At 50.8% G+C, this 21,350-nt stretch overlaps 10 protein-coding genes across 10 annotated transcripts; 5 read left to right on the top strand and 5 right to left on the bottom strand.

Moving 5' to 3' along the window:
• Positions 1-52: 52 nt before the first annotated feature.
• BGZ61DRAFT_482461 (arylesterase/monooxygenase) lies at positions 53-1,024 on the bottom strand (the record flags this gene model as incomplete). The annotated part of the gene is made up of 1 exon (XM_046249400.1): positions 53-1,024. The coding sequence occupies one exon, from the start codon at positions 1,022-1,024 to the stop codon at positions 53-55; it is 972 nt and encodes a 323-aa protein (XP_046099787.1).
• An 808-nt stretch (positions 1,025-1,832) lies between these two features.
• Positions 1,833-3,774, bottom strand: BGZ61DRAFT_497351 (uncharacterized protein; the record flags this gene model as incomplete). Its single annotated transcript, XM_046251137.1, has 2 exons — positions 1,833-3,079; positions 3,147-3,774. 2 exons carry the CDS (start codon positions 3,772-3,774, stop codon positions 1,833-1,835), a joined length of 1,875 nt encoding a protein of 624 aa, XP_046099786.1.
• A 785-nt stretch (positions 3,775-4,559) lies between these two features.
• Positions 4,560-5,639, bottom strand: BGZ61DRAFT_458956 (uncharacterized protein). Its single transcript, XM_046246825.1, has one exon. It carries the CDS (start codon positions 5,603-5,605, stop codon positions 4,601-4,603), a length of 1,005 nt encoding a protein of 334 aa, XP_046099785.1. The 5' UTR covers positions 5,606-5,639; the 3' UTR covers positions 4,560-4,600.
• A 1,773-nt stretch (positions 5,640-7,412) lies between these two features.
• On the top strand, positions 7,413-7,764 carry BGZ61DRAFT_361771 (cytochrome b5-like heme/steroid binding domain-containing protein; the record flags this gene model as incomplete). The annotated part of the gene is made up of 2 exons (XM_046241295.1): positions 7,413-7,531; positions 7,620-7,764. The coding sequence occupies 2 exons, from the start codon at positions 7,413-7,415 to the stop codon at positions 7,762-7,764; spliced, it is 264 nt and encodes an 87-aa protein (XP_046099784.1).
• Positions 7,765-9,158: 1,394 nt separating this feature from the next.
• BGZ61DRAFT_323553 (uncharacterized protein) lies at positions 9,159-10,218 on the top strand (the record flags this gene model as incomplete). Its single annotated transcript, XM_046238967.1, has 5 exons — positions 9,159-9,398; positions 9,455-9,657; positions 9,734-9,825; positions 9,893-10,063; positions 10,148-10,218. Coding segments are annotated over 5 exons (777 nt in total), but the record flags the coding sequence as incomplete, so codon positions are not given.
• Positions 10,219-12,580: 2,362 nt separating this feature from the next.
• BGZ61DRAFT_497349 (uncharacterized protein) lies at positions 12,581-13,495 on the top strand (the record flags this gene model as incomplete). Its single annotated transcript, XM_046251136.1, has 1 exon — positions 12,581-13,495. One exon carries the CDS (start codon positions 12,581-12,583, stop codon positions 13,493-13,495), a length of 915 nt encoding a protein of 304 aa, XP_046099782.1.
• Positions 13,496-14,077: 582 nt separating this feature from the next.
• BGZ61DRAFT_536771 (uncharacterized protein) lies at positions 14,078-14,797 on the bottom strand (the record flags this gene model as incomplete). Its single annotated transcript, XM_046254453.1, has 1 exon — positions 14,078-14,797. The coding sequence occupies one exon, from the start codon at positions 14,795-14,797 to the stop codon at positions 14,078-14,080; it is 720 nt and encodes a 239-aa protein (XP_046099781.1).
• A 713-nt stretch (positions 14,798-15,510) lies between these two features.
• BGZ61DRAFT_497347 (3-hydroxyacyl-CoA dehydrogenase type-2) lies at positions 15,511-16,614 on the top strand (the record flags this gene model as incomplete). The annotated part of the gene is made up of 3 exons (XM_046251135.1): positions 15,511-15,931; positions 16,002-16,354; positions 16,411-16,614. The coding sequence occupies 3 exons, from the start codon at positions 15,511-15,513 to the stop codon at positions 16,612-16,614; spliced, it is 978 nt and encodes a 325-aa protein (XP_046099780.1).
• A 1,523-nt stretch (positions 16,615-18,137) lies between these two features.
• Positions 18,138-19,940, top strand: BGZ61DRAFT_497346 (uncharacterized protein; the record flags this gene model as incomplete). The annotated part of the gene is made up of 1 exon (XM_046251134.1): positions 18,138-19,940. One exon carries the CDS (start codon positions 18,138-18,140, stop codon positions 19,938-19,940), a length of 1,803 nt encoding a protein of 600 aa, XP_046099779.1.
• Positions 19,941-20,242: 302 nt separating this feature from the next.
• On the bottom strand, positions 20,243-21,070 carry BGZ61DRAFT_361655 (putative short chain type dehydrogenase; the record flags this gene model as incomplete). Its single annotated transcript, XM_046241284.1, has 1 exon — positions 20,243-21,070. The coding sequence occupies one exon, from the start codon at positions 21,068-21,070 to the stop codon at positions 20,243-20,245; it is 828 nt and encodes a 275-aa protein (XP_046099778.1).
• Between the last annotated feature and the right edge of the window lie 280 nt (positions 21,071-21,350).

Raw genomic sequence — 21,350 nt, 5'->3', positions numbered from 1 at the left:
GTTATAGATACCATTCACTAGATTGTTGGTTTCATAAAATAATTCTCTGTCTTCAGAAACTAGCCATAGCCTTAAGTCTGTTTTCTATCGCCCTCCTTACCACACAAATGCTAGGTGCCATGAAGTCAAAGCCATGTGGCAGTCCTGGGTAAAGGTGAAATTCAGTGGATACACCGGCCTTGGACAGCCTCATAGAATATTCCATATCCTCGTCTCTGAAGATATCCAGTTCGCCAACGTCAATATACGTAGACGGCAAGCCCGCTACTGACGGCACTCTTGCTGGAGCTGCGTAAGGTGAAATATAGTCGTCCTTTCCCACTTTGCCACGGCCTAGAAGGGCTGTCCAGCCAGTGAGATTGTCGACACTGTTCCACACAGCAAACGGCTGGAGAAGCTCGATCGGCTCAACATTCCGGTCGTCCAGCATGGGGTAGATGAGGATCTGTTTCGCCAAAGGAGGTGTTAGACCTCGGTCCCGTGCCAAGAGAGCCATTCCCGCAGCAATGCCGCCGCCAGCGGATTCACCGAGCACAGCGAGCCGCGCAGGGTCAATATTGAAGATTTGGGCATTCTCGGAAATATGTCTTAGGGCGGCGTAGCAGTCTTCCACTGGAGTTGGGTGCGGGTGCTCAGGGGCGAGGCGGTAATCAACAGAAAAGAATTGAAGACCGGAATGATGGGCGTAGTTGTCGATTGGCTTCACATACAGGCTGGCTGTTCCAGCAATCATCCCGCCTCCGTGGGCATGAACCACGGCTGGCGTTGGTGGACCACTCTCTGCCCCTTGCTGGCGCACATGGATCACATCGATGTTGACGCCATCATGAGACTTGACGGAAATAGTACTATGCAAAACGTCGGCATGGGTCTCTCGAGCGGCCATCAACAGTTCCATGGAGTCGTTGATATTCGCCCTCCTAGTTTCGATATCGTGTGCTGCGACGACTTGGCCGCGGGTGCTGAGTGCCGCTTTCAGAGGCTCTAGAGCCCGCACATATTCTGGGTCTAACGCAAGGGTCATTATGGTACAAGAGCGGCAAACCAGAGAGGAAGAATGACAATTGGTAAGTAATATTAGTCCCTGTTACGATACTAGGTCGTATTTATTCCCACAGCCGCACTAGATTTGGCCGAGGGCCGAGGACTAGGAATTCGTCCGTCGGGATTTGAGCGAATTAGGCAGTTGAAGCATGCGGGCTCATCTCGATACTATGGTTACAGTTACCAGCTTGGATCTAGCCTGCCCGAATGCCTCGTCTCATGACGTTTGCCACGCACTAGCACACTACGAGCAATAGCCGGCTCAGTGCGACAGCCTATCAACATAGCTTCTCTGGAGCTTTACCTCGATGCCAAGGTGCCATATATTCTCTTTATCAGACGCTCGAGGCATTTTTAAACCGATTTCCGCACGCTAGTGTAGTCAAATGCTAGAATGAGCGTCGATTATCACGGCCATGACTTCGTCCCTAACGAGTGAACGAAGTCACATCGCCCCTCATAACTCCCACTACGGCGTTCGGCGGATGAGCTTAACATATTCCCTTCCAATGTTCCCCAGCCGCGCAGTCACCCTCGGAAACTTCCATTCGCGTCGCTAATGAAGTCCTTCAAGGAGTCCGGCCGGCTCTTGGACTGTTCCCATTGACGTTTTCCCATGTTTATCCTCAATGCACTGGAATGATCCGGGCGGAGATTACACCACATCCAATCCATGTCATTAACTTGGCACTCATTACACGGACACTGACTCAATTACTCCACGCCAGACATACCCCTTCAGAATGTATTTCGATCCTTATTATTGCGTCGATTGATTTGAAAGTTTATCACACGTCACCATAAGCGTACAATCCCTCCTCGAGACCCTTGATCTGCAGCGCCAACAATTTAGAATAGTACCGGCAGATTGCCAGATTACCACCGTGGAACCAGAGCCCAGGATGCCCGCTGTCCTGCCACATAGTCCGCATCTCGCCCTCCTCATTAAAGCCCCAGACATCCTTGACCGTATCTGCAATCTCATCCCCAAAAATAACTCGTGTCTGTGTACGCATGTTCTGGTAGCCAGTAGCGTAGACGATCTCATCAGCCTCGAGCTCAGTACCATCAGCGAAGCGAAGGCCATGAGGGAGGACTTCTGTGATCTCTTGGCCATGTTTGACCTTGATTTTCCCGTCAGCGATAAGCTTAGAACCACCGACATCAATGTAATAACCGCCACCTCTTTGGAAGTATTTAAAGAAAACTCCAGCTCCGTCAGGTCCCATATCAGTCTTGAAACCGGCCTTTTCGAGGCCTTGAAGTATTCCTTTATCGAGTTCGGCACAGCGTTTAGCGACCTGAATTTGGATAGCCTTAAGCACTGGCGTTGGCAAACCATGGAGGAGTATATCGGCATCGTCCACGGCAGGCCCACCTTCAGAGTAAACAGGCTTAAGAGCAATATCTGTCAGGGCCTCTGAAGAGACAACATGCGTGCTTGAGCGTTGGACGATAGTTACGTCATAGCCTTTCTCCAAGAAGTCCTGGGCAATATCGTGACCTGAGTTGCAAGATCCAACAATAACAGCCTTCTTGCCCTGGCTATTCTCACGAGCGCCGGCAAATTCAGATGAGTGGCAGAGTCGCTCGCCCTTGAAGCTCGAAATACCCTTCATCTCAGGCATATTCTTCTTTCCGGAGTGACCAGTCGCTTGGATGATATGCCGCGGATGGACACTTCTAGTCTCAGCCGTACCATCATCCTTCCTGCGGACAATAGTAACAGTCCAAGACTGTGTCGATTCATGCCACTTGATGTCTGTGATGGCTGTTTTGGTCCAAACATTGAGCTCGAGTAGAGTGGCGTATGCCTCGAAGAACTGGGCAAGCTTATCCTTCGGGGTGAAAACAGGCCAGTTGGGAGGAAAAGGCAGGTAGGGCATGTGATCGTACCAGACTGGGTCATGAAGGACGAGCTGACGGTATCGTTTCCTCCAGTTATCACCGACCCTGTCATTCTGGTCTATCAGCAGGCTTTCAATTCCCAGCATCTTGAGCCCCGCGGCGGCTGTTAAACCAGCTTGACCAGCACCTAAAGATAAAAGTATGGTTAATCGTCTGAGATGTAGCAGCGAGAAACAATCGAGGTTTCAACTTACCAATAATAAGAACCGTGGGCTCACTTTCTCCCTCAAAATTAGAGGCCACAGCCCTGCGCTCAGCCCAGCTCTTTCTGCCTGGCTGTCCACCATGCTCTGCGCCCTTGGGTCGTCGGTGATTGATAAGCTCTTCGTAGCCCTTGAGCTCTTGAATGCGAGTGTAGAGCGTAAAGATTTTCCACCGGCCATGATCCTCGACCAGACGACAGAGGCCTTGGCCGGTGCCGTAGGCGGTCTTGAGGGTTAAAAAGAATTGAACACCAAGGACATGGCCAGAACTATCAATGGGCAGAACTTTAGGCGATCTAACCTCCAGGCTGTTGTCGATGGTGATCTCTTTCAGTCTGACACCGTCCTTGGAGCCGGCGCAGTTGGTCAAGAAGTTGAGAATAGAGTGTGGCCCCTGGACTGTACGGAATTTCCAAGATAGAGCAAGATGGTCTCTCCAGTAGCCATCTTCCTGGAACAAGGTTGAGAGTGTCGGGTAATCATTTCCGAGGAGTGCGTTGTTGAATTTTTCCACGACTTTGGCGGCAACCTCTTGAGGATTGTTGGAGATGGACACCGACTTTGACGGCGAAGGAAACTTGGCGACTGGGATATTGATAGATCCCGGGACTGTGCGCATGAAGGAGGGCACACTCTGGACATCAGCGGCGGCGGCCATTGTGGTGAAGGTGTTGCAGGTATTGGCTAGAAGCTTTGTTGAGCGGATGATGGGAGGTACAGTTCAAGATAAGACTCGAATTCCAGAGGCAGCGCGACCGTCTTAAATATGGACGAGTTTCTTTGAAGTGAAGCAATAAATATAGATGCCCGCATTCTCCCGCTCGATGAGCCCACTCGCCGTTGCCGCTTCCCCAGTGCTTTTCTGTCTCCTTGCGTACGGCACCGCTCGTATCCGATGCCACTCTCTGGGGATCCCCTCTCTATCTTGCTGATGACGGATCCTTTCTACCCCGCTACCCCGCTTGATCGAGTGCGGTTCCGATCGGGACCGACTTGAAGTGTGACGAGTCAATAGTTGTCAGCCAGTGTGGCACCTGTGCTAACACACTCTGGTTGACCTGGTGACGTTCCCAAGCCTTCTTCAGGCTCAATCGAGGCTGAAAATTGACCCTTGGCAACTCCCATGAGTCTCTTCTCAAGCTCGGTCCCGCCTCGGACAATCATTGGAAGAGGAAGCAAGGAGGCGCGCAGTGCTTCACTCCAACATCCGCATCGCATCTTTCCTCTTCGCTGTAGGCCCGTAATTGACATGAGATCTTGTCAGCCCTTTTACGTCTCAACCACCCAATGTCACGGGGGACGAAGCATTCCAGGGACTCCGGTAGATATTACAGCAGAAGCAGTGGCAGTGGAACATCGGCTGTTCATAGTGCAACGACGGCAGACCTTGGCTTGAATTCTATTGCACACGCTGTCCCGCTACCTTGTCTAGCTAACATACCTCTCTAAAGTTTACATGACTTGTCTTCGCTCCTCATCGGAGCCAGCTCGACTCCCTCCAAATCAACGTAGCCGTAGACCTCCATCTTGTCTCCGTCCGCCTCCAAGGCCGCCTCCCACTTCTCAGCACTCTTGTTGAACGCCTCGACGACGTCGTCCTTGGTGAGGTCCATCGGGGTCTGATTTCTGCCAAGCTGTCGGATCTGAGTTCCTGCCGCTGTCTCCGTCAGGCCGTAATCTGCATTGTTGATCTTCAGAACCACGGCTCCCGTCTTCACTCTGCCCTCCAAGATGTCCCTGGGCAGGTTAGGCTCTGCGCAGAGCGGGCGAGCCAGCCCAACTCCATCAACTACGTCCAGTGCCTTGACCATGGCGCTAACGGTGCGAAGCCCTCCCGTGACAAAGACCTTGGTGTCTTTGAGTTTTGGCACGATCGATTCGGCAAACTCCAGGAAGAAGGCCTCGCGCTTCTTGGTGAATTCATTCTTGTGCTCAAATGCCATGTCCTCGTAGGTGCCGCCGGAGAGCTCTACAAAATCGAACTGGCACTGCTGTTCGAGGAGTACACAGAGCTCGCCGCACTCTTCGGGAGTGAATCCCTTCTCGTCAAATTCGACCGAATTGAGTTTGATGCCGAGAACGAAGCCAGCGGAAAGGGGGATTCGTTTTCTGATTGCAGCAACGATTTCTACAATGATCCTAGCTCGGTTTGCGATGGAACCGCCGTACTCATCAGTACGCTGGTTGGTCCGGCGAGAAAGAAACTGAGACAACAGGTAGCCGTGAGCACCGTGGAGCTCTACACCGTCAAAGCCGGCCTTGTAAAGATACTCGGCTGCATGCGCAAATGCTTCGACAAGACCCTTGATTTCTTGGTGGCTAGCAGCGTGCGGTTTGGCAAACTTCATGCCCCAGACCTCCTTGGTGAGATGGACAGCCGACGCTGAGACGGGGTCGGAGTTCAGCCGGCTCTGAACCTGACGGCCAGCGTGAGAGACCTGACCGATCATCAAGCTTCCGTCGTGGTTTCCAGCCCAGGCAAGGCGTTTGTAGGCGTCGAAGCGTGGCCCTTCGAAGGGGGCGTCGGGAGGGATGATCAGGTTGCCGGCGCCTTCGATGTTCACGGAGTCGACCATGAGGTTTCCAGTCAGGATTGTACCAATGCCACCTTCTCCAAACCACTTGAAAGCATTGATGATGTCGGGTGTAGGAATGCCGCGCTTGCTGAGGTCCTTGGTGTCCCAGGTGCACAGCCTTTCGGTCATGGACGCCTTCAGGAATCTGTTTTTGGCTGTTCGCTGGGAGAAGGCCAGCTTCAGAGGCTGCCCCAAAGCCGAGGCGTCTGAGACGGGTCGGTCCTCTCCATATCGTTGCTTGGTCATGATTGCGGCTGGCACGCGGCGGTCGAGCAGGAGATGAGTTTGATGTGGTTGTTGGCTAGACGAGCGTGTCGGTCGGGTTGAGACGATTGGGTATAGAGTACTGGTTCCAGATAATGAAGCATGTCTGGGGGCTCTCCAGAGACTCACTGAGGACGATCATCTGCAGTTTTAACCTCACTTCAGAGCAGGTGCTTGAAGCACGTATTTCCTTGTTCGTCGGATGAGCGAAGCAGCCTGCATGGGAAGAACTTGGCCACGCCTCGATTAGTCATCTATCTGACCCTTCCAGATGCAGGAGAATCCCGAGCAAAGGTTTAACTTGATCCAGCTAGTGTTTTCAAGTGTTTTCGAGTGTTTTCAAGCTAACATTACATCAGGCCTCTTGCCTAAAGCGGAAGCAATCCGAGGTCTTAAGCTAGTCCCATTTTGGAGAAGGCGATTGAAGCAATCCCGTTCCGACAGCCGTGGGGTCTCTTCATCGACAACGAGTTGGTCAAGTCCATGTCCTGGGAAACGTTTTCGACCATCGATCCCGCGTACGAAGCTCCCACAATCCAATGGCGTGTAGTTGCTGATAATTAGTAGCAGCGAGAAGTAGATGGCTCAGGTGCACGCGGCTGGCGTCAAACGGTGGATCCTCGCGTTCCTTTTGGCAGTTTCAAGCAGCCGGACATTGGCCAAGAGCAGGACAGGACGGTTTCAAGGCCTACACGATTTATAACACAGTGGTCTGGGAGTTTGCTCCGGAAAGTCGCAGCTAAATTTCATTCGAGCCCAGGCTGTAGAGCGCTCCTTGTATTGATGGGCAATACACCAGTCTCGGATTGGAGACATCTCAAGGCCCACTGTCCCTTGAAAGGGGTGAGCTGAAGTCAGATTCCATTCGTCGATAGACCTCTTTCTGTAACGATCACGTCAATAACTGGCCTGTGTAGTCAAAATTGCCGCCATGCACCAAAATGTGAAGCCCGTGTTAGCAGGTAGAGTGCCTCAAAAACTGGTGCGTGGCTTGAGACATTTAACGACCAGTGTAAGCAAACCCGCCGTTGGTGTTCCCGGACGCTAGCAGTTTAACAGCTAGATGATGTTCGCAGTACAGCTAAAACAGGCAATTCCTGAAGTGCATGAGCTCATACGGCACACCAGCTCTGCCGTGTTGTTTTGAGCATCGTGTCCGAGTTCAATGGGGCAAGTGAAGAGGCGCGCAGACTCCAGATCATAGGCCCGAATTAGTAATAACGAAACTGAGCTTGAGCGTATGCTTGATTATGGACAATCGCACCAGGGCTGGCTTGGTTGAAACATAAAGATGGCTCGCTGTTGCTGGCGTGCCATCATTCTGGATTCAACTCACTCTTCCCGATTTAAGGACCAGCTACAAGCGGTTCACTCATCTCCAGACCCATTCAATTGGAATCATTGAATTTCACATAACATGGCGGCTCCACGATCGTTCACCCTGCAAGAAGTCGCCGAACATGATGGTGAGTATGACCCATACATGGTCATCCGGAATAAAGTATACGACTGTACTTCTTTCCTCAAAAAGCATCCGTAAGTCACCCCCATAGTACAGCGAGCCTATCCCATGGTTGCTTCTCCGTAGCCCAGGGACGACGGTTGACGAATGCGGTTACTCCAGCGGAGGAAAGGAAGTCTTGTTGGAGGTCGCTGGGACGGACGCTACCGAGGCGTACGAAGAAGTTGGCCATAGCGAAGAAGCCGATGAGAAGTTGGAAAGGCTGTATATTGGGGAGTTGATTGCCGCCCCGGCCAGCGTAAGTTGATGCTGTCTCGAGCCTGATTGTAGAGGGGAAAAAGACGAAACGAACAGCCGCACCCTTCTAACCTGGAAAGCTCATTCCACTGACTGTTACTTGGGCAACACAGAGACAAAAGAGCTCAGAGGGAAAGAAATCTTTATCAAAGGTTTTCCCCAATATTCTAATGGTGGTGTTGGTTGGTTGCGTGGTGGGGTATTTAAGACTGATCCTCCAATAACCACAAGGTATAGGGTATTTACAAAAATGCATCATTCTGTGTTCGTTGGGTGCAAGGATTCTTGGGTTTTCGTTTTCTTATCCAATTCTGAGCCATTCATCCGGGTTTTTAATAAAAATCTATCCATAGAAACTCCTCCCATGTAGAGTAACATATGAGCCAGCAAGACCAACAGTGGGTGGATCGGGTCTTCTGCAATTTACTGAATCACGTTCCCCAGTGGTATTGCTTCATTGATTGCTTGGGGAGGCAAGGCATCGGATATCAGGTGCTTAGGTATAGGTATAGAATACCTACTGATTGCCCGCTTGAGGTCTCATTTGGCTGAGGCCGCTGGCTATAGGAGGCACTCGATAGAGCTAGTGAGGCTGTTCCGCTCTATTTTTTATCCTGTCATCTCGACCTGTTTGCCAAGATGAGTGCCTGCGTCTCGCAAATCAGTTTCTATGAAGTGCATCGACCCTGGATTGTACCCTCCCGGCAGTCAATACCCTTGCGTAGTAATGACGACATGCCCTGGCCTACTACTGTGCGAACTTGTTCTTTTGCCCCCCAGGCGAGAAAATCCGGGCCAGCCACCGTCTTAGTCTAGAAGGCTCCTCATGTGTGGGGGAACGGAGGAGCAGTGATTGGCCACTGATATCAGACTGGCGGGACGAGGCTTTCCGCGACTTTCCTATTTTGGCCGGGACCCGAGACGGTTTTCGTTCAGACATCTCCACGATGTCATGCGTTACTTTCCGCAGCGACAGAGAGAGCTAGGCCAGTAAACCGCCGGTAGCAATCTTTTAGAAGTTTAATTTAGCGCTCCTAAGAAGAACTATTGCCACAGTCTTTCATACGAAGCCGGACACGTAGAGAACCATGCTGTTAAGGGCCCGTACTGTCTTAAGATGTTAGATGCTTTCCTCAAACACAGCGAGGATCGTCTTGAGTAATTATATGACTGTGCTCCGGCCTGCACCCCGCATTTCCCAAAGCTTGCAGCGGAGTGTAATCAACCTTTCTGAGACATATCTGCTGTCACCTTGGGTGTGCAAATTACCCGCTTGGTGCCATGTCGGCCGCTAATCCCTCGGCTGCATCATTAATTGTTTGTCACACAGTACCTCCTCAATTCACTCTCCACATGACGATTCCTTACATTCGTTGGCCCAATACTAATGCTGCACAGCTTACCGAATGGTCATTTATAGCCGTTACCGCGGTTCTCATTGCTGCTCGAATTTATCTTCGCCTCAAGATTAACCGAAAGCAATTTGCGCCCAGCGATATTTTGATATGCCTAGCATGGTGTTGCTCAGTGACTATGGCGTCGTTTGATATTGTCTTCGCCAAGATTGATATCCTACGCCCGGATGTCGACTACGCACTAAAAGGGTTTAGCGGACCCCCTGAGAAAAAGCAGAAAGGACTGAAGGTGATGTCTTGTTGCACTCCGTATGAGTGAGGCTGTCTATTGACGAAATACGGCAGTTTCTCTGGATTGCTAATTTTCCGTTTTATATGGGCTTCTATTTCTGTAAGGCGGCAATATTGACCTTCTACAATCAACTATTCCCGCCTGTTTTACGGAAACGAAGATTTGTACTGTGGGTGGCTATTGTTTATATCGTTTGCGAATGGATTGTAACAATATCCATGAGCCTCTTTTACTGTTGGCCTATTCACACAAACTGGTACGTAATCGCATCTGCACCCCTGACATTCACGTCAGTCTACTGGACCTCAGATCAAGAACCAATCAGAACATAGGTCACTCGATCCAACAGCGGCATGCCCAACTAGTCGGGCATACAGGGTTCTACAGGTTGGATGGGCTTTGCATTTCTCCGGTGATATTATAAGTAATCCCAACCCTGCTCTACGCTTACAGGTCACCTTATGGATCAGCTAACAAGAGACATTTACTAGTTTTTATCCTTCCGTTTTTAATTTTGCATGAATTAAAACTGGATGCAGTAGTCAAGATTGGCGTATACTGTACCTTCGGACTGGGCCTCATAAACATATCCTTTTGCTTAACACGCTTTTTGATCATTCAAGTTAAGTTATCCAAAGGCCCACCATCTATCTCGCTTGTTGGTATGTGATTGCCTTGCCTCCGAGTTTCAGATTCTTTCTGTCATACTAGGCCTAGAGTGGTAAGCTAACATTACTCTGTGGTAGAGCTTTGGTGCGCCCTTGATACCAACGTTTGCCTTCTGATGGCTTGCCTGCCGCCATTGCGGCCCTACCTACGACTTATCGGGCAGAGTTCATTCTTCAGCCACACTCACAAACATCCCGCCGATGTGGAAAGAGGAAACGCCGCGGCTGGAGCGCACCATCCGGACAATACAATTGGGAAGAGATGCTCTATTAGGCAACAGAGTGACTTTTCGACGGGACCCTCCAGCTCTGTACATAACCTCGATGACTCTTGGGAGGGTGGACCGGCTGGAATGTGCTCTGGCAATGGGAGGTTTCAGGCAAGCAGTGAGGTTGAATTAGTCTATGTTATATAATATAGTCTGGGAAATACTCCCGGTCAAATTCGCGGATGTGTTGTGAGATTGACAGACATCAATCACCGGGCCGAAGTTGTAGAATATAACAATCAGCGTGAGACATTGATGAAATATTACTATTTCTTACGGTACTGTCGTAGTCCAAGGGGGAATTTTTAGAAAATGGAGCAGGCCATCGACTCTGGCTGAGAGGGATAAGAAGCGCAAGGAGATATTCCGCAATCTGCCACCCCATTATCGTTGACCTTGACAACGCTATTCTCGTATTTGACCCATAAGACACTGACTGATTCACAAGTTTCCCGGTGTCAAAGTGTACTGGCCGACCATAGGTTTTGACCATAGCCATGCCGTAGTTCGTGATGTTCATGTTCTGTGTGGTCAATGAGTACAGGGGTTAACATTGACTCCAGCATGGTCTCCATCACCACCATGACATTCGCTAGACCGGCAATCGGCCCCACTGGTTCGGGATAATAGATGCCGACATCTTCGGTGTAAACCTTCGAGATTTCGTACCAGTTCTTGTCATCTAGGGAGAAGGAATAGCGGATGAGTTCGCAATCCGGTGCAATCCATCCCAGCGCTAAACTTTCGGCGCTGGATTTCGACAAGGTGGGAGCCGGCTCCGTCACGCTGGCGCTCTTCTCATCTTCGGCATTTTTGCTTTCTGCTCGAAAACTAGATTAACGAAGGTGATCGAAGGCTGCATGGAGTGGCTTACTCAGGAATGCAAGATTAGTGAAGCCCAAGGCTACCAGAACAAGGCTCTAATTAAAGAGCATGTTAGTTACCAAAAGAGAATATTGGCAAATTAAGATATAGCCCGATGGAGGGATTGACCGCGATTGAAGTACGTAATTCCTTTGGGCCTTAGATGGCAGGAAAGCATAACGGAGACGCCTGTTTTAAAACGTCGAGGCAAGAAACTCCAGGCAAGAAACTCCAGGCTTGAAGACATGCTCTAAATGTATATAGTGGTAGTATGAGTTTGGCTAAGCATAATAATAAGCTAACAAATTCGCCTTAGGTATCTGGGGGGGGAGGCTGAATTTATTTCTCGGCATGCTAGCTGGGGGTTTAATGAAGCGGCTGTGCTAGACTGTTGTACCACAGAGCAAAGGATTAGTCAATAATCGCTATTGCGGCAATTACTAAGGCTACGATATCATTCTGTTGGAGGTTTTGTAATACGGCCATGTTCTAATAGTTTTTATTTCCGTCGTTTCTACTTCCCTTTTTAGGATGAAATGCGAGGTGTGCATTACGGTGCAGTGTGACGCGACCTGTCTACCCAATCGACTACATACAGGTAGCCACCGGCCCACCGTCAGAAGCTCTCAAGGGTGACGTCCGTTCTGTGGCGTCGCAAACAGATTACTCTATACCTAAAGCGAGAGAAGGTTATGGAGCATGGACAAAATCAGCATATGTTCGCCAAGATCGTAAGTTCTCTAGCTACAACCCAATAATCCGCTATCCACACTAAGAACGTGTGCATTCACGATAATGGTGAAATCGGAGATCTTAGCGGTAAGATAAATCTTAGAACCTAGATTTTGGTCGTGTTCTATCGTAGAAGCATGGGCATGATGTACTCAGGGGCTTTACTAAGCGGCTTAAGCAGCGCTTGTCCTAACTGCGGAAGCAAAGAATGGCCTGTGTAACAGCCGACTAGCGATCCCTTCCGCTTCACCGCACAAGGGTGAATAATCTGGATCCCAAGGTCTCTTCACCAGATCGTCTTGCCACTTGCTATACAACCAACCGGGGTGTTAGCGAGCTCGCCATGTGGGGTGATGGGTTGCTGGCCCAACTTTAACAAATCATCCTAGTCAGAGCTCGGGAATGATCCAAAAAGGGAAAGTAACCTTGACCTTGCCAAGGATTACAAATGCGAAAATCTCACTCGGTATCATGCAAGGGCTCACACTTATTACATCAGAGTGAGGTGGCCTTCAACTCGGATTCAGTATAAATCGTGAGTGTCGATGATCTAGTCAATGTCCTGATCATCATTTCCTGCTTTGCCCCCTTCGAAACTATTTTCTAAACCTGACTCTTCTCTCCCCACTCGTTCCTCACCAACACTATGAAAATTGCGATTGCCGGCGCTGGGAATGTTGGCACAGCCTTCGCCAGGAAGTTGTCCCAATCGGAAGACGAGATCGTTATCCTCGCCTCATCTCTAAAATCCCACCTGAAGGACCTGAAGGTCGAGATTCGTTTGACAGATTACTCTGTTGAAAGCCTCAAACAACATCTGCACGATTGCGACGCCATTATCTCAACCCTCAGCGGTCCAGACGATTTCTATATTTCGTCTCATTCCAACATTCTGGAGGCATGCACACAGTCACCCTCTTGCAAACACTACGTTTTGTCCGAATGGAATATCAACATCGAGGATTTCCCCGACCAGCCTATGTTTAGTGCTACGACACATGAGGTGGTGCGCAAAAAAATGAGGTCGCAAACAAATGTCAAGTGGACCATGGTATGCCATGGCTGGTTTATGGAATATGTCTTGCCGCAGAACAAGAATCCACTTCGGGAAATTGGGCGGGCGTGGGTGATGGACCACAACTCCAAAGCTTTCGACATCTATGGCGATGGCTTGCAGCAGCTCACTTTGACTTCCTTGAATGATGCCGCGAACGCAACCGTTGAAGTGCTCAGGCACAGCATTCAGGCTGGGTCCGCATTGCCAGAGTTTACGCATGTCGGTGGGGAGGCTCTTACCTACAATGACCTTTTCGCACTTGTGAAAAGGCGCGACCCAGAATGGAAGTCTAGGCCTGTAACTATCGCTGAAGTATTGGACGCTATTGTGAAAGGACTGGGGGCGAATGACCCCGGCGTAGCTGTTCATCAGATGCGGCTCATGGGGTTCACGAATGCAAACCACTGTCCGGAGGACAGGGTACTAAAATGGGGGAAGGGAGTTCTGCAAGGTTTAAGTGGTATAACTGTTGAAGACTTTCTTAACGAGGCTAATTCTACTTAAAGGGGTAGGTTATAAGTAAGCTTTGGATAGTTAAATAGACATAGTTCACAGCCAATTTGCAACGTCATGAGATGGTATATTGAGGCAGGACGACAAATGGAAAGCCTCGTGTCTGAAACAACGGTAATTCTCGTCACCTCGGATCTCAGCTCATTGAGGAAAGAGGCCTCGACGCTGTTTAGTAATGAGCTTGATGCATCATTTGTAACTAGGCCCGCCACAGTCACTCCTTGAGCTCCACAAGGCCAAAAGCCTAAAACGTGAGCAATGTGGGTTTGATTTATAACAAATTTGTCTAACACGCAGCAGTGACGGTTGTGACATATGTGGCGATGGTTACGATACTGGGCACGCCGTTGACGCAACGGGAGTAGCAATCTCAAGTCTGGGCATCCGGGTATATGAGAGCGTGACAGAAAAACTACGCGGTGAGTTTCCTCGTGACAAGACAACTTTTACCGCCATAGAACCAAAGCATGCTCTTCACTTCGTCCCGCACCTCGAGCGTAAAAAATCAGGATCAATGACTTTAACAATGCCATTGTTCGCCATGAATAGGCCTAGATCTAGAGTCTACTAGTTCTACACGTCTTGTTCCACCTGTTCAACGCTCGGGATGCGGTGCTGACTCAATCCAAGATGTCTAGCGATAGTGCCCACCGAGCTGTGAAGAGCCTCAACATCAGCCTTGGGGATGCCCAACCTCCTTGACCCTCTGATATGCCAATGCGTCTCCTTGCCAAGGTTCTGTATCATGATTGATGACAAGACAACAATCTCAGTATCGATATCGTCCAGGACCTGACGGTCGCTGAGGTACAACCCATATGAAATATGTCTGCTAACCCACTCGAAGTCTCTGTGGTCACTAAAGAACCCCATAGTCTCGTCCATGTTCCTCGAATAGAGCCTTTGCATCCAGTCGTTACCACGCTTCAGGTTGGCATCGTCGCACTGCCACCCTTCTCGAGTGATGCTGTGGTCTTTGTCCTCATCTCTTTCACACTCGTTGATGGCGAGGATGGCCTCGATAGGCTTGCAAACGCCGACAACGGCGACGCATTTGATGAGAGTTTCTCGGACACGTCGAACGAGGGCTTTCCTCTGGCCTGGTTGAGAGAATTCTGGCTTGGAAATGAGGTAGAGATAAAGGTCCTTGCACAGAACCGGATCATTGCCTCCGGCTAAAGCTGCCAGTGCGACAAGATACCATCGTTCTGAAAGTTGGGTTGTTTGAAGGAAAATATTTTCGATGTTTTTGAGCAACTCCACGGCCTGGGGGTCAGGGGTGTGTGTAGACATTGCAAAGACGGAGCAGCCAAGGTTGGAGTGGGCAAAGTTTTGCCGGACGAGATAGATGGAGTGATAAAGATCTGCTTGAGTGAGCGAGGAGGCATTGACTGAAGGCTGGATTAAACCGAGATAATTTATGATGATTTGAGGCGCAAACTTGACTCTAATGAACGGCTGGGTACGGCTGGGTACGGCTTGAATCCATATTCGATGACATGCCCCCTCGGTCCGAGAGTCGGATCCCCCAGACGTCAGCTGCCGTTGCGACTCAATACAATCGGTACCGACTATGATCTAGCCGATCACCGGCAGGAAAGCCCCTCATTGGGGCGCCCGCACGATCTATCATGGCGTCATATGCCCTACGGACGCTGGTTCAGTCAGGGGGGCTACGTCTTCTCCGGGACCCGTGAGCGCTTTCCGAACCTGGATGAGCTCCGAAGACTGACTTGCCGGCTTTCCAAAGGCGAGTGACTGTCACGGTGTGTATCGATCGGTTTACGGCCGACAAGACAACGTGTGGACACTTCTTCAAGCCATCACGGCCCAAAAAGTCCCACCCCGATAACCACACGGCTGCTGCGAGAATTCGTCTACTGCCTGCAAATATAAATAGATACATGGGTGTATGTTGATCTCTTATTTCTAAATCTACAACTCAAGGAACGAATCAATAACCTTTCGCTGTCCAAACCGTGAACGGCAGCTAAGCAGATCTCACCATGCATCAACTAGACTTCTCCTCCAGCGACTTGTCCAACCTCGCTGGCCAAACAGTGATTGTTACTGGTGCCGGTAGAGGTATTGGAGCTTCTACAGCAGCCTTGTTCAACTCGAACGGCGCCAATGTGGTTCTGGTAGACCTACCTTCCGCGAAAGACACGGCCGAGTCTTTGATCAAGTCCTTTCAACATCCGGAAAAAAGCCTTTTCGTCCCCGCCAACATCCTCGTCTGGGAGGCCCTTGTGACTGTGTTCAAAATAGCGCTGCAGAGGTTTTCCAAGGTCGATGTGGTCGTGGCCAACGCCGCCATCATGGAGAGCAAGCCGGTGCTTCATGTGGAGGTTGACGAAGCTGGCGATCCTGTCGAGTCTCTCGAGGCCAACCGGGTGATTGACGTGAACCTCAAGGGAACATTGAACAGTAAGTCGCGCGTCTAGCTCATCAAGAGAACCTCCAGCTGCCACATGTCCTGATTGATGGTGGATAACAGCGCTGAGGCTGGGCCTTCACTACCTCGGTCAGAACAAGCCATCTTCCACTGGCTTTCGTGGTTCCATTGTTTTTGTCACCTCGACCTCTGGTTACTTTGGGTCGACTGGGAACGCTGCATACATTTCTTCCAAGCATGGCGTTGTTGGATTGCTCAGGGCGTCTCTCCGGAAAGCGGCATCTCTGGGGATCAACCTCAACAGCGTGGTTCCGTCTTACACGCCTACTCACCTCACCGCGGGCTTTGGACAGAGTATCACCAACGCCGGCCTTAACGTCAACACCTTGGAAGGGGTCGCATCAGTTGCCGTGAATCTGGCAAGCGACCAAAGCGCCCATGGCGTTGCATGTCTAGTAAGTCTCCATTCCATCCTCGCTGGGTAGCCATGGTAACCTGACGCACGATCAAGGTCTGGGGGCATTATCACCGCGAGCTAGAACGCACACAGCAGGACTTGCTGGGCAATTGGCTCGGCGACGATTTGGTGGCGTCCATGACCAAATTTGGGCAGCTGATGGATTCCATGGGCGGCTATCCACTTCCACAAAACAAAGACCAAGATGATGTTTGGGCGTCTCGGTGTCGACAGTCTAATATTGAGCTAATTACATGAATGAATCACACTCACCGAGTTTGTTTCCTATTCGGGACAGAATCCGAGGTGTCAGTGGGGACGAGTGATTTACAAATTTGAAGACCGCACCTGACGCTATGCTATCTAACACCGCCAAGAGGACAAAAGCCAAAAGCGGTAAGACCTGGTCGTTCAGATGAGGGGGTCATTCCCAGACACGGATCCAAACTCGCTACCGCTCGCTGCAAGATACTTGTAGCTGCATCTCGGATCTGGGACGTCACCGGACCATGGATGCGAACTTGGCGGGGAAATCCTACAGGACAAGGTTAACGCGGGGTAAGAGTAAATAGTAATACTCAGTAGCGTGTATCCAAGTCACTCTGTAGCAGCCTTCCTATTGCTCGGTCCAACTGAGGCGCGTGGTCGGGATTGGCTTGGGCTGAGCCGAACAAGTCCAAAGATAACCTACATGCCCGCACCAGCAGCTCTTACGCCGTTGACTGATGGGCACTGATTAATCCCCGCCAAAATTTGTTTTGGATGCGAATTCCTCACCTTAATACACCTTTTGGCCCATCACGTCCTGCTTCTGACGTTAGATCCTGGCCGACCGGAGCCATGACGACTCTTACACCTGACGAACGAGCAGCCGGATTGGCTCTGAAGAGGCGGCAGAACTTGTCATGCGAGCAGTGCAGGGGATCCAAAAAGGCCTGCGATGGCTTCCACCTCAACGCCATGGTCCAGGTCCAATCAACCCCAGATAGCCTAGAGAGCAGTCCCGGTCAGTTTTGCCCCTGGGTCCCCAGCCAGCTTTGTGAGTCCGTTCTGATTCTAATTCCACTCAGACCCGAGCAGCAAGCCACTGCCTTGCTCGTACTGTGACAGGACCAAGAAACAGTGTTCGCTTCACCATCGTTGGTTAGAGGCTCGATTCCTACTCCAAGTTGGCCCGTCTCCTCAGCCATCAAACGACTCGCCGCGAACCTCGGACGGAAGCCCTCACAATCCCAAGCGTAAACTCGAGGAAAATGAACACATTGCCGCCGAACATACGGTCGTGGGCCAAACCCCTGAGGATGTACTCGAGCCAACCCTGCACGAATCGCCTTATCATACATCAACGCGAGCTACATCAACATCAATACCAGCTACCTCAACACCAGTAGCCAGAGCCTTGCACACGGATGGGTCGTGCCTATCTATCGCCGATGTTCTGAATCCTGCACCAATTCAGCAAAGAAGCTGGCTCGACTTTCTCGACTTACAAACAGTGCCCGTAACTCGAGAGTCTATTGACCACGGTCCTCCGAGCCGCGCAACCACCCAGGAACAAGTCCCATCAGACAAGGTGGGGGCTACCTCTGAGGAGAATACACAGCAGGTGAGCCTCCATATCGTACCAGTTGCATCAGCATCCATCTTAACATCGATAGGGCCCGTCGACATCAGTGATGCCCGAATCATTTGCACAACTTCCCTTGGCGAAGAGAGCTCGTTATAGTCCCGGCCCATTTGCCAGTCAGACGGCTTTATCCGAGTTTGACTTGCAAACAACAATGATGCAAATATCCAACAAACGACTTATCATGGAGAGTCTGCTAAAGATATATCACGATGTTCTGGAGTCGAATCTGGCGTGCTGGCTGACAGAACGGACCTGTCCCTACACTAAGAACAGCTCTATGGCCGTCCTTATGGATGGCCATGTATCAGCGCAAGGACCGGCAGCTCCGTCGCCCCAATCAACGCTATCACCGTCCTCAACCAATACACTTACACTGAATCAGTTCTACTCACGGATTCTTCGCCTTGATAGAGCCATGGCGACCAACAATCTCGTGTCATTGACCCCCTCTCAAGACAGAGCAGCGTCGAGGGCCTTGAGCCAGGTCATAATGGCCCTTTCGACGCAGTGGTCCCAAAACGTGACCAGAAAAGAACGATTCTTTGGCAGAGACTCCACTCCATGCAACATTGAGGACGATTTCTTCGAGAATCACAATGAAACCTTCGAAAAGGACTTTCAGCACGCAACCTGGCACCAGGCCAAAGCAGCTCTACTGGAAGCCTCCGAGATTGAATCATACCGCGTTGTGTACGCCGAAATCCTATTCAACTGGACTGAGAAACCCGAGGGGTCGGACGATGTTGACTTGGCTGGTGGCTGGGCTGGCAAGAACGGGTTGGATGACGTTGATGCGCTCTTTTGTAGCTTCTCCGACATGGTTGGCCGCGGTGGACCACCCGTATTCATCGAGAGTGCGTCCCGCAAGATACAAGTACTCAAGTTCAGGCTTGATGCTGCCAATATTGGATTGCGGAAGACAACTGGAGCAAGAGGAAAGAAGTCAAAGCCCAGGAACTCGTCACCGCCCATCATAGGTCCGGAAGAACAAGCCACAGCCAGGCTCTTGTACTGGCTGGTGGTCATGTGCGACAACGTTTCCTCCTCTACAAATGAAAGACCTCTTGCCATCAAGGAGGAATATTGCACCAGTATGACATCAAAAGAGCGCGCAGATACTGCGAACGATGCTTCTTTTGATGGTATTCAATCCGACGGGCTTCGGGAAATGGAATGTTTCGAGACCGATAAACCCTTGCAACTCGATTGGCCGACTACCCAAGATGATGCATTTGATGTATTAACGAAGTCTGTCCCAGTCAAAGTTCTTCTTTTCAGGAAGGTTTCATCCCTCCAGGACGCCCTGCGGCAAGGCAACCATGCGCAAACCGACGACATTATCCAAAGCTCTATCATGATTTACCGGCGCTGGAATGTTACATACGGAGCGTTCTTCCGCAAGCTGGCCCAAATGTACACAACCCTGCCCGCGCGGATCAAAGGGTGGTTCATCTGTATCGTTATTCCCTGGCATCTTGCCGTGATGCTAATGGCAGACCTCATCGACTTTGCAAACAAAAATGAGATTGGGCAGTCAGATGGCCGGGCAGCAAGGTCTGAGGCTCAGATTACCTCACGGATGAGGAGGTCTACCGCCATCGATGTAGCTGAACTGGCCAAGTTGACTTGCCCGCTCAATGAGGATTGGGGAGGAACCACCTCAACAGAACAGTTGCCTGGCTACCACTATGCGGTGAAGAGCAGCGCCATTCTCACGGAACCTTGGACTGTGCTCTTGATTGGGGCCTTTAGAAACGCCGCCGTATATCATTTGGGCATAGTGGAGGATCTCAGACAGAATGACTGGCAGGCCCTGGGTCACTATCCCAATGAGATGAGGGAGGCTGAAGGACGCGTGAAACATTGCATTGATGCACTGTGGTTGCTCGGGAGAAGATCGGGCATGTCATACGACTTAGCCAGGCTACTGTCGGAGAGGTTGGTCGCTCGTTGACAGTGTCATTGGATTAGCCAGACACACTGGAGGCGTTGGTGGTACAGAGACGGGTTCTGGCACAGGATTAAATTCCAATTGTCTTTGCTTGGTGTTGTTTGCCTCGGAAAACTTTCAGTTGTTACGCATTCTTTTTTTGCGACCGTGATAGACGTCACTGGCATGTTCAACGTTTGTGGAGAAGGCAACATTGTATTTAGTTCTGTCGGCGTTTGAGATGCCCTTCTCTCTCCTCATATAAGAAGAGACGATCCGGAATACTGAATTAGTCCAAAATCCCCTCCGCCGAGCTATGAAGGCATTCAAGTACCCGTTGAGACGACAAGGCCGCCATCCAGTATCAAAGACTGGCCAGTCATATACCTGGCGCCCTCACTACTGAGGAACAAAACAGCATTCGCCACATCGAAACCAGTCCCCATCTTCCCCATCGGAACATTGCTGTTTGTGAGTTTGTGAAACATTCTCCTCTCAGTCTCACTATCGCTATGCTCCCACTTCTCCACCAACGGCGTGAGGATCAGGCCCGGCACAACACAGTTTAACGTAATACCCTTGCTGGCAAACTCGGCTGCAGTCACCTGTGTGAAGTGAATGACGGCGGCCTTGGCGCTGTTATAGGCGATTTGAGGCTTGCCCAGGTAGCGTAGACCGGCGATGGAGGCATTGTTGATGACAGTGCCTGACCTCTGCTTCTCCATGACGGGAAGAACGAAATGGCAGGCTAGGTAGACGCTTTTGAGGTTGACGTTGATCTGTTTGTCCCAGGCCTCTTCAGGAAGCGTCACAGCGTCCCCTAGAATGGGAAACCCAACGTTGTTGACCAAGATATCAATGCGTCCATGCTTGTCCAAGCACGCGCTGACAACCTTGGAGACATCGGCCGCCGACGTGACGTCGGCCACCATGACATCGCACTGGCCGGGGAGGCGGGATTGCGTGTTCTTTGCAGCCTCGATGCTAAGGTCGCACCCGAATATCTTGACATGGTTCTGGGAGAGCCGGTAGGCCATGGCTGCTCCGTTGCCCCATTTCGTCGAATTTGGCACGGCCGTCTGCCCAATGCCCATGATGAGGGCAACCTTGCCCGACAAATCAGGGTAGGAAGCATGGGGAGAATCAGCCTCCATGGTGGTGATATGATGTGCGGGATCGTTATGGGGGAGATGGTGGAACACGCGGCTTCATCTTGTCGAGCCAGCACGCCATGGGGGCCTTATACTGATTCGTGCCGGCATTGGCCCCAGTGGGAGCTCCTCACGAGCTCAGAAGATAAGATGATGGGTGAGGGGGTCGGTTCCGCTCGGTAACTTAACTGATTAATTCGCCTCCGCTCGGTCTGGGCCTTTGCTCCGCTTGTTTAGCAGATGCGGAGCACAAGTCTAGTGACCACCGGAAATGGCCCGGACG

Source organism: Ilyonectria robusta (genome assembly GCF_021365365.1).
Source record: "Ilyonectria robusta strain PMI_751 chromosome Unknown BGZ61scaffold_21, whole genome shotgun sequence".
NCBI lineage: Eukaryota > Fungi > Ascomycota > Sordariomycetes > Hypocreales > Nectriaceae > Ilyonectria > Ilyonectria robusta.
This window is presented reverse-complemented; position numbering and strand designations above follow the sequence as displayed.

Coding starts and splice junctions, on each gene's coding strand:
- BGZ61DRAFT_458956 (XM_046246825.1), bottom strand. CDS start 5,605: ATGATCGGTCAGGTCTCTCACGCTGGCCGTCAGGTTCAGAGCCGGCTG.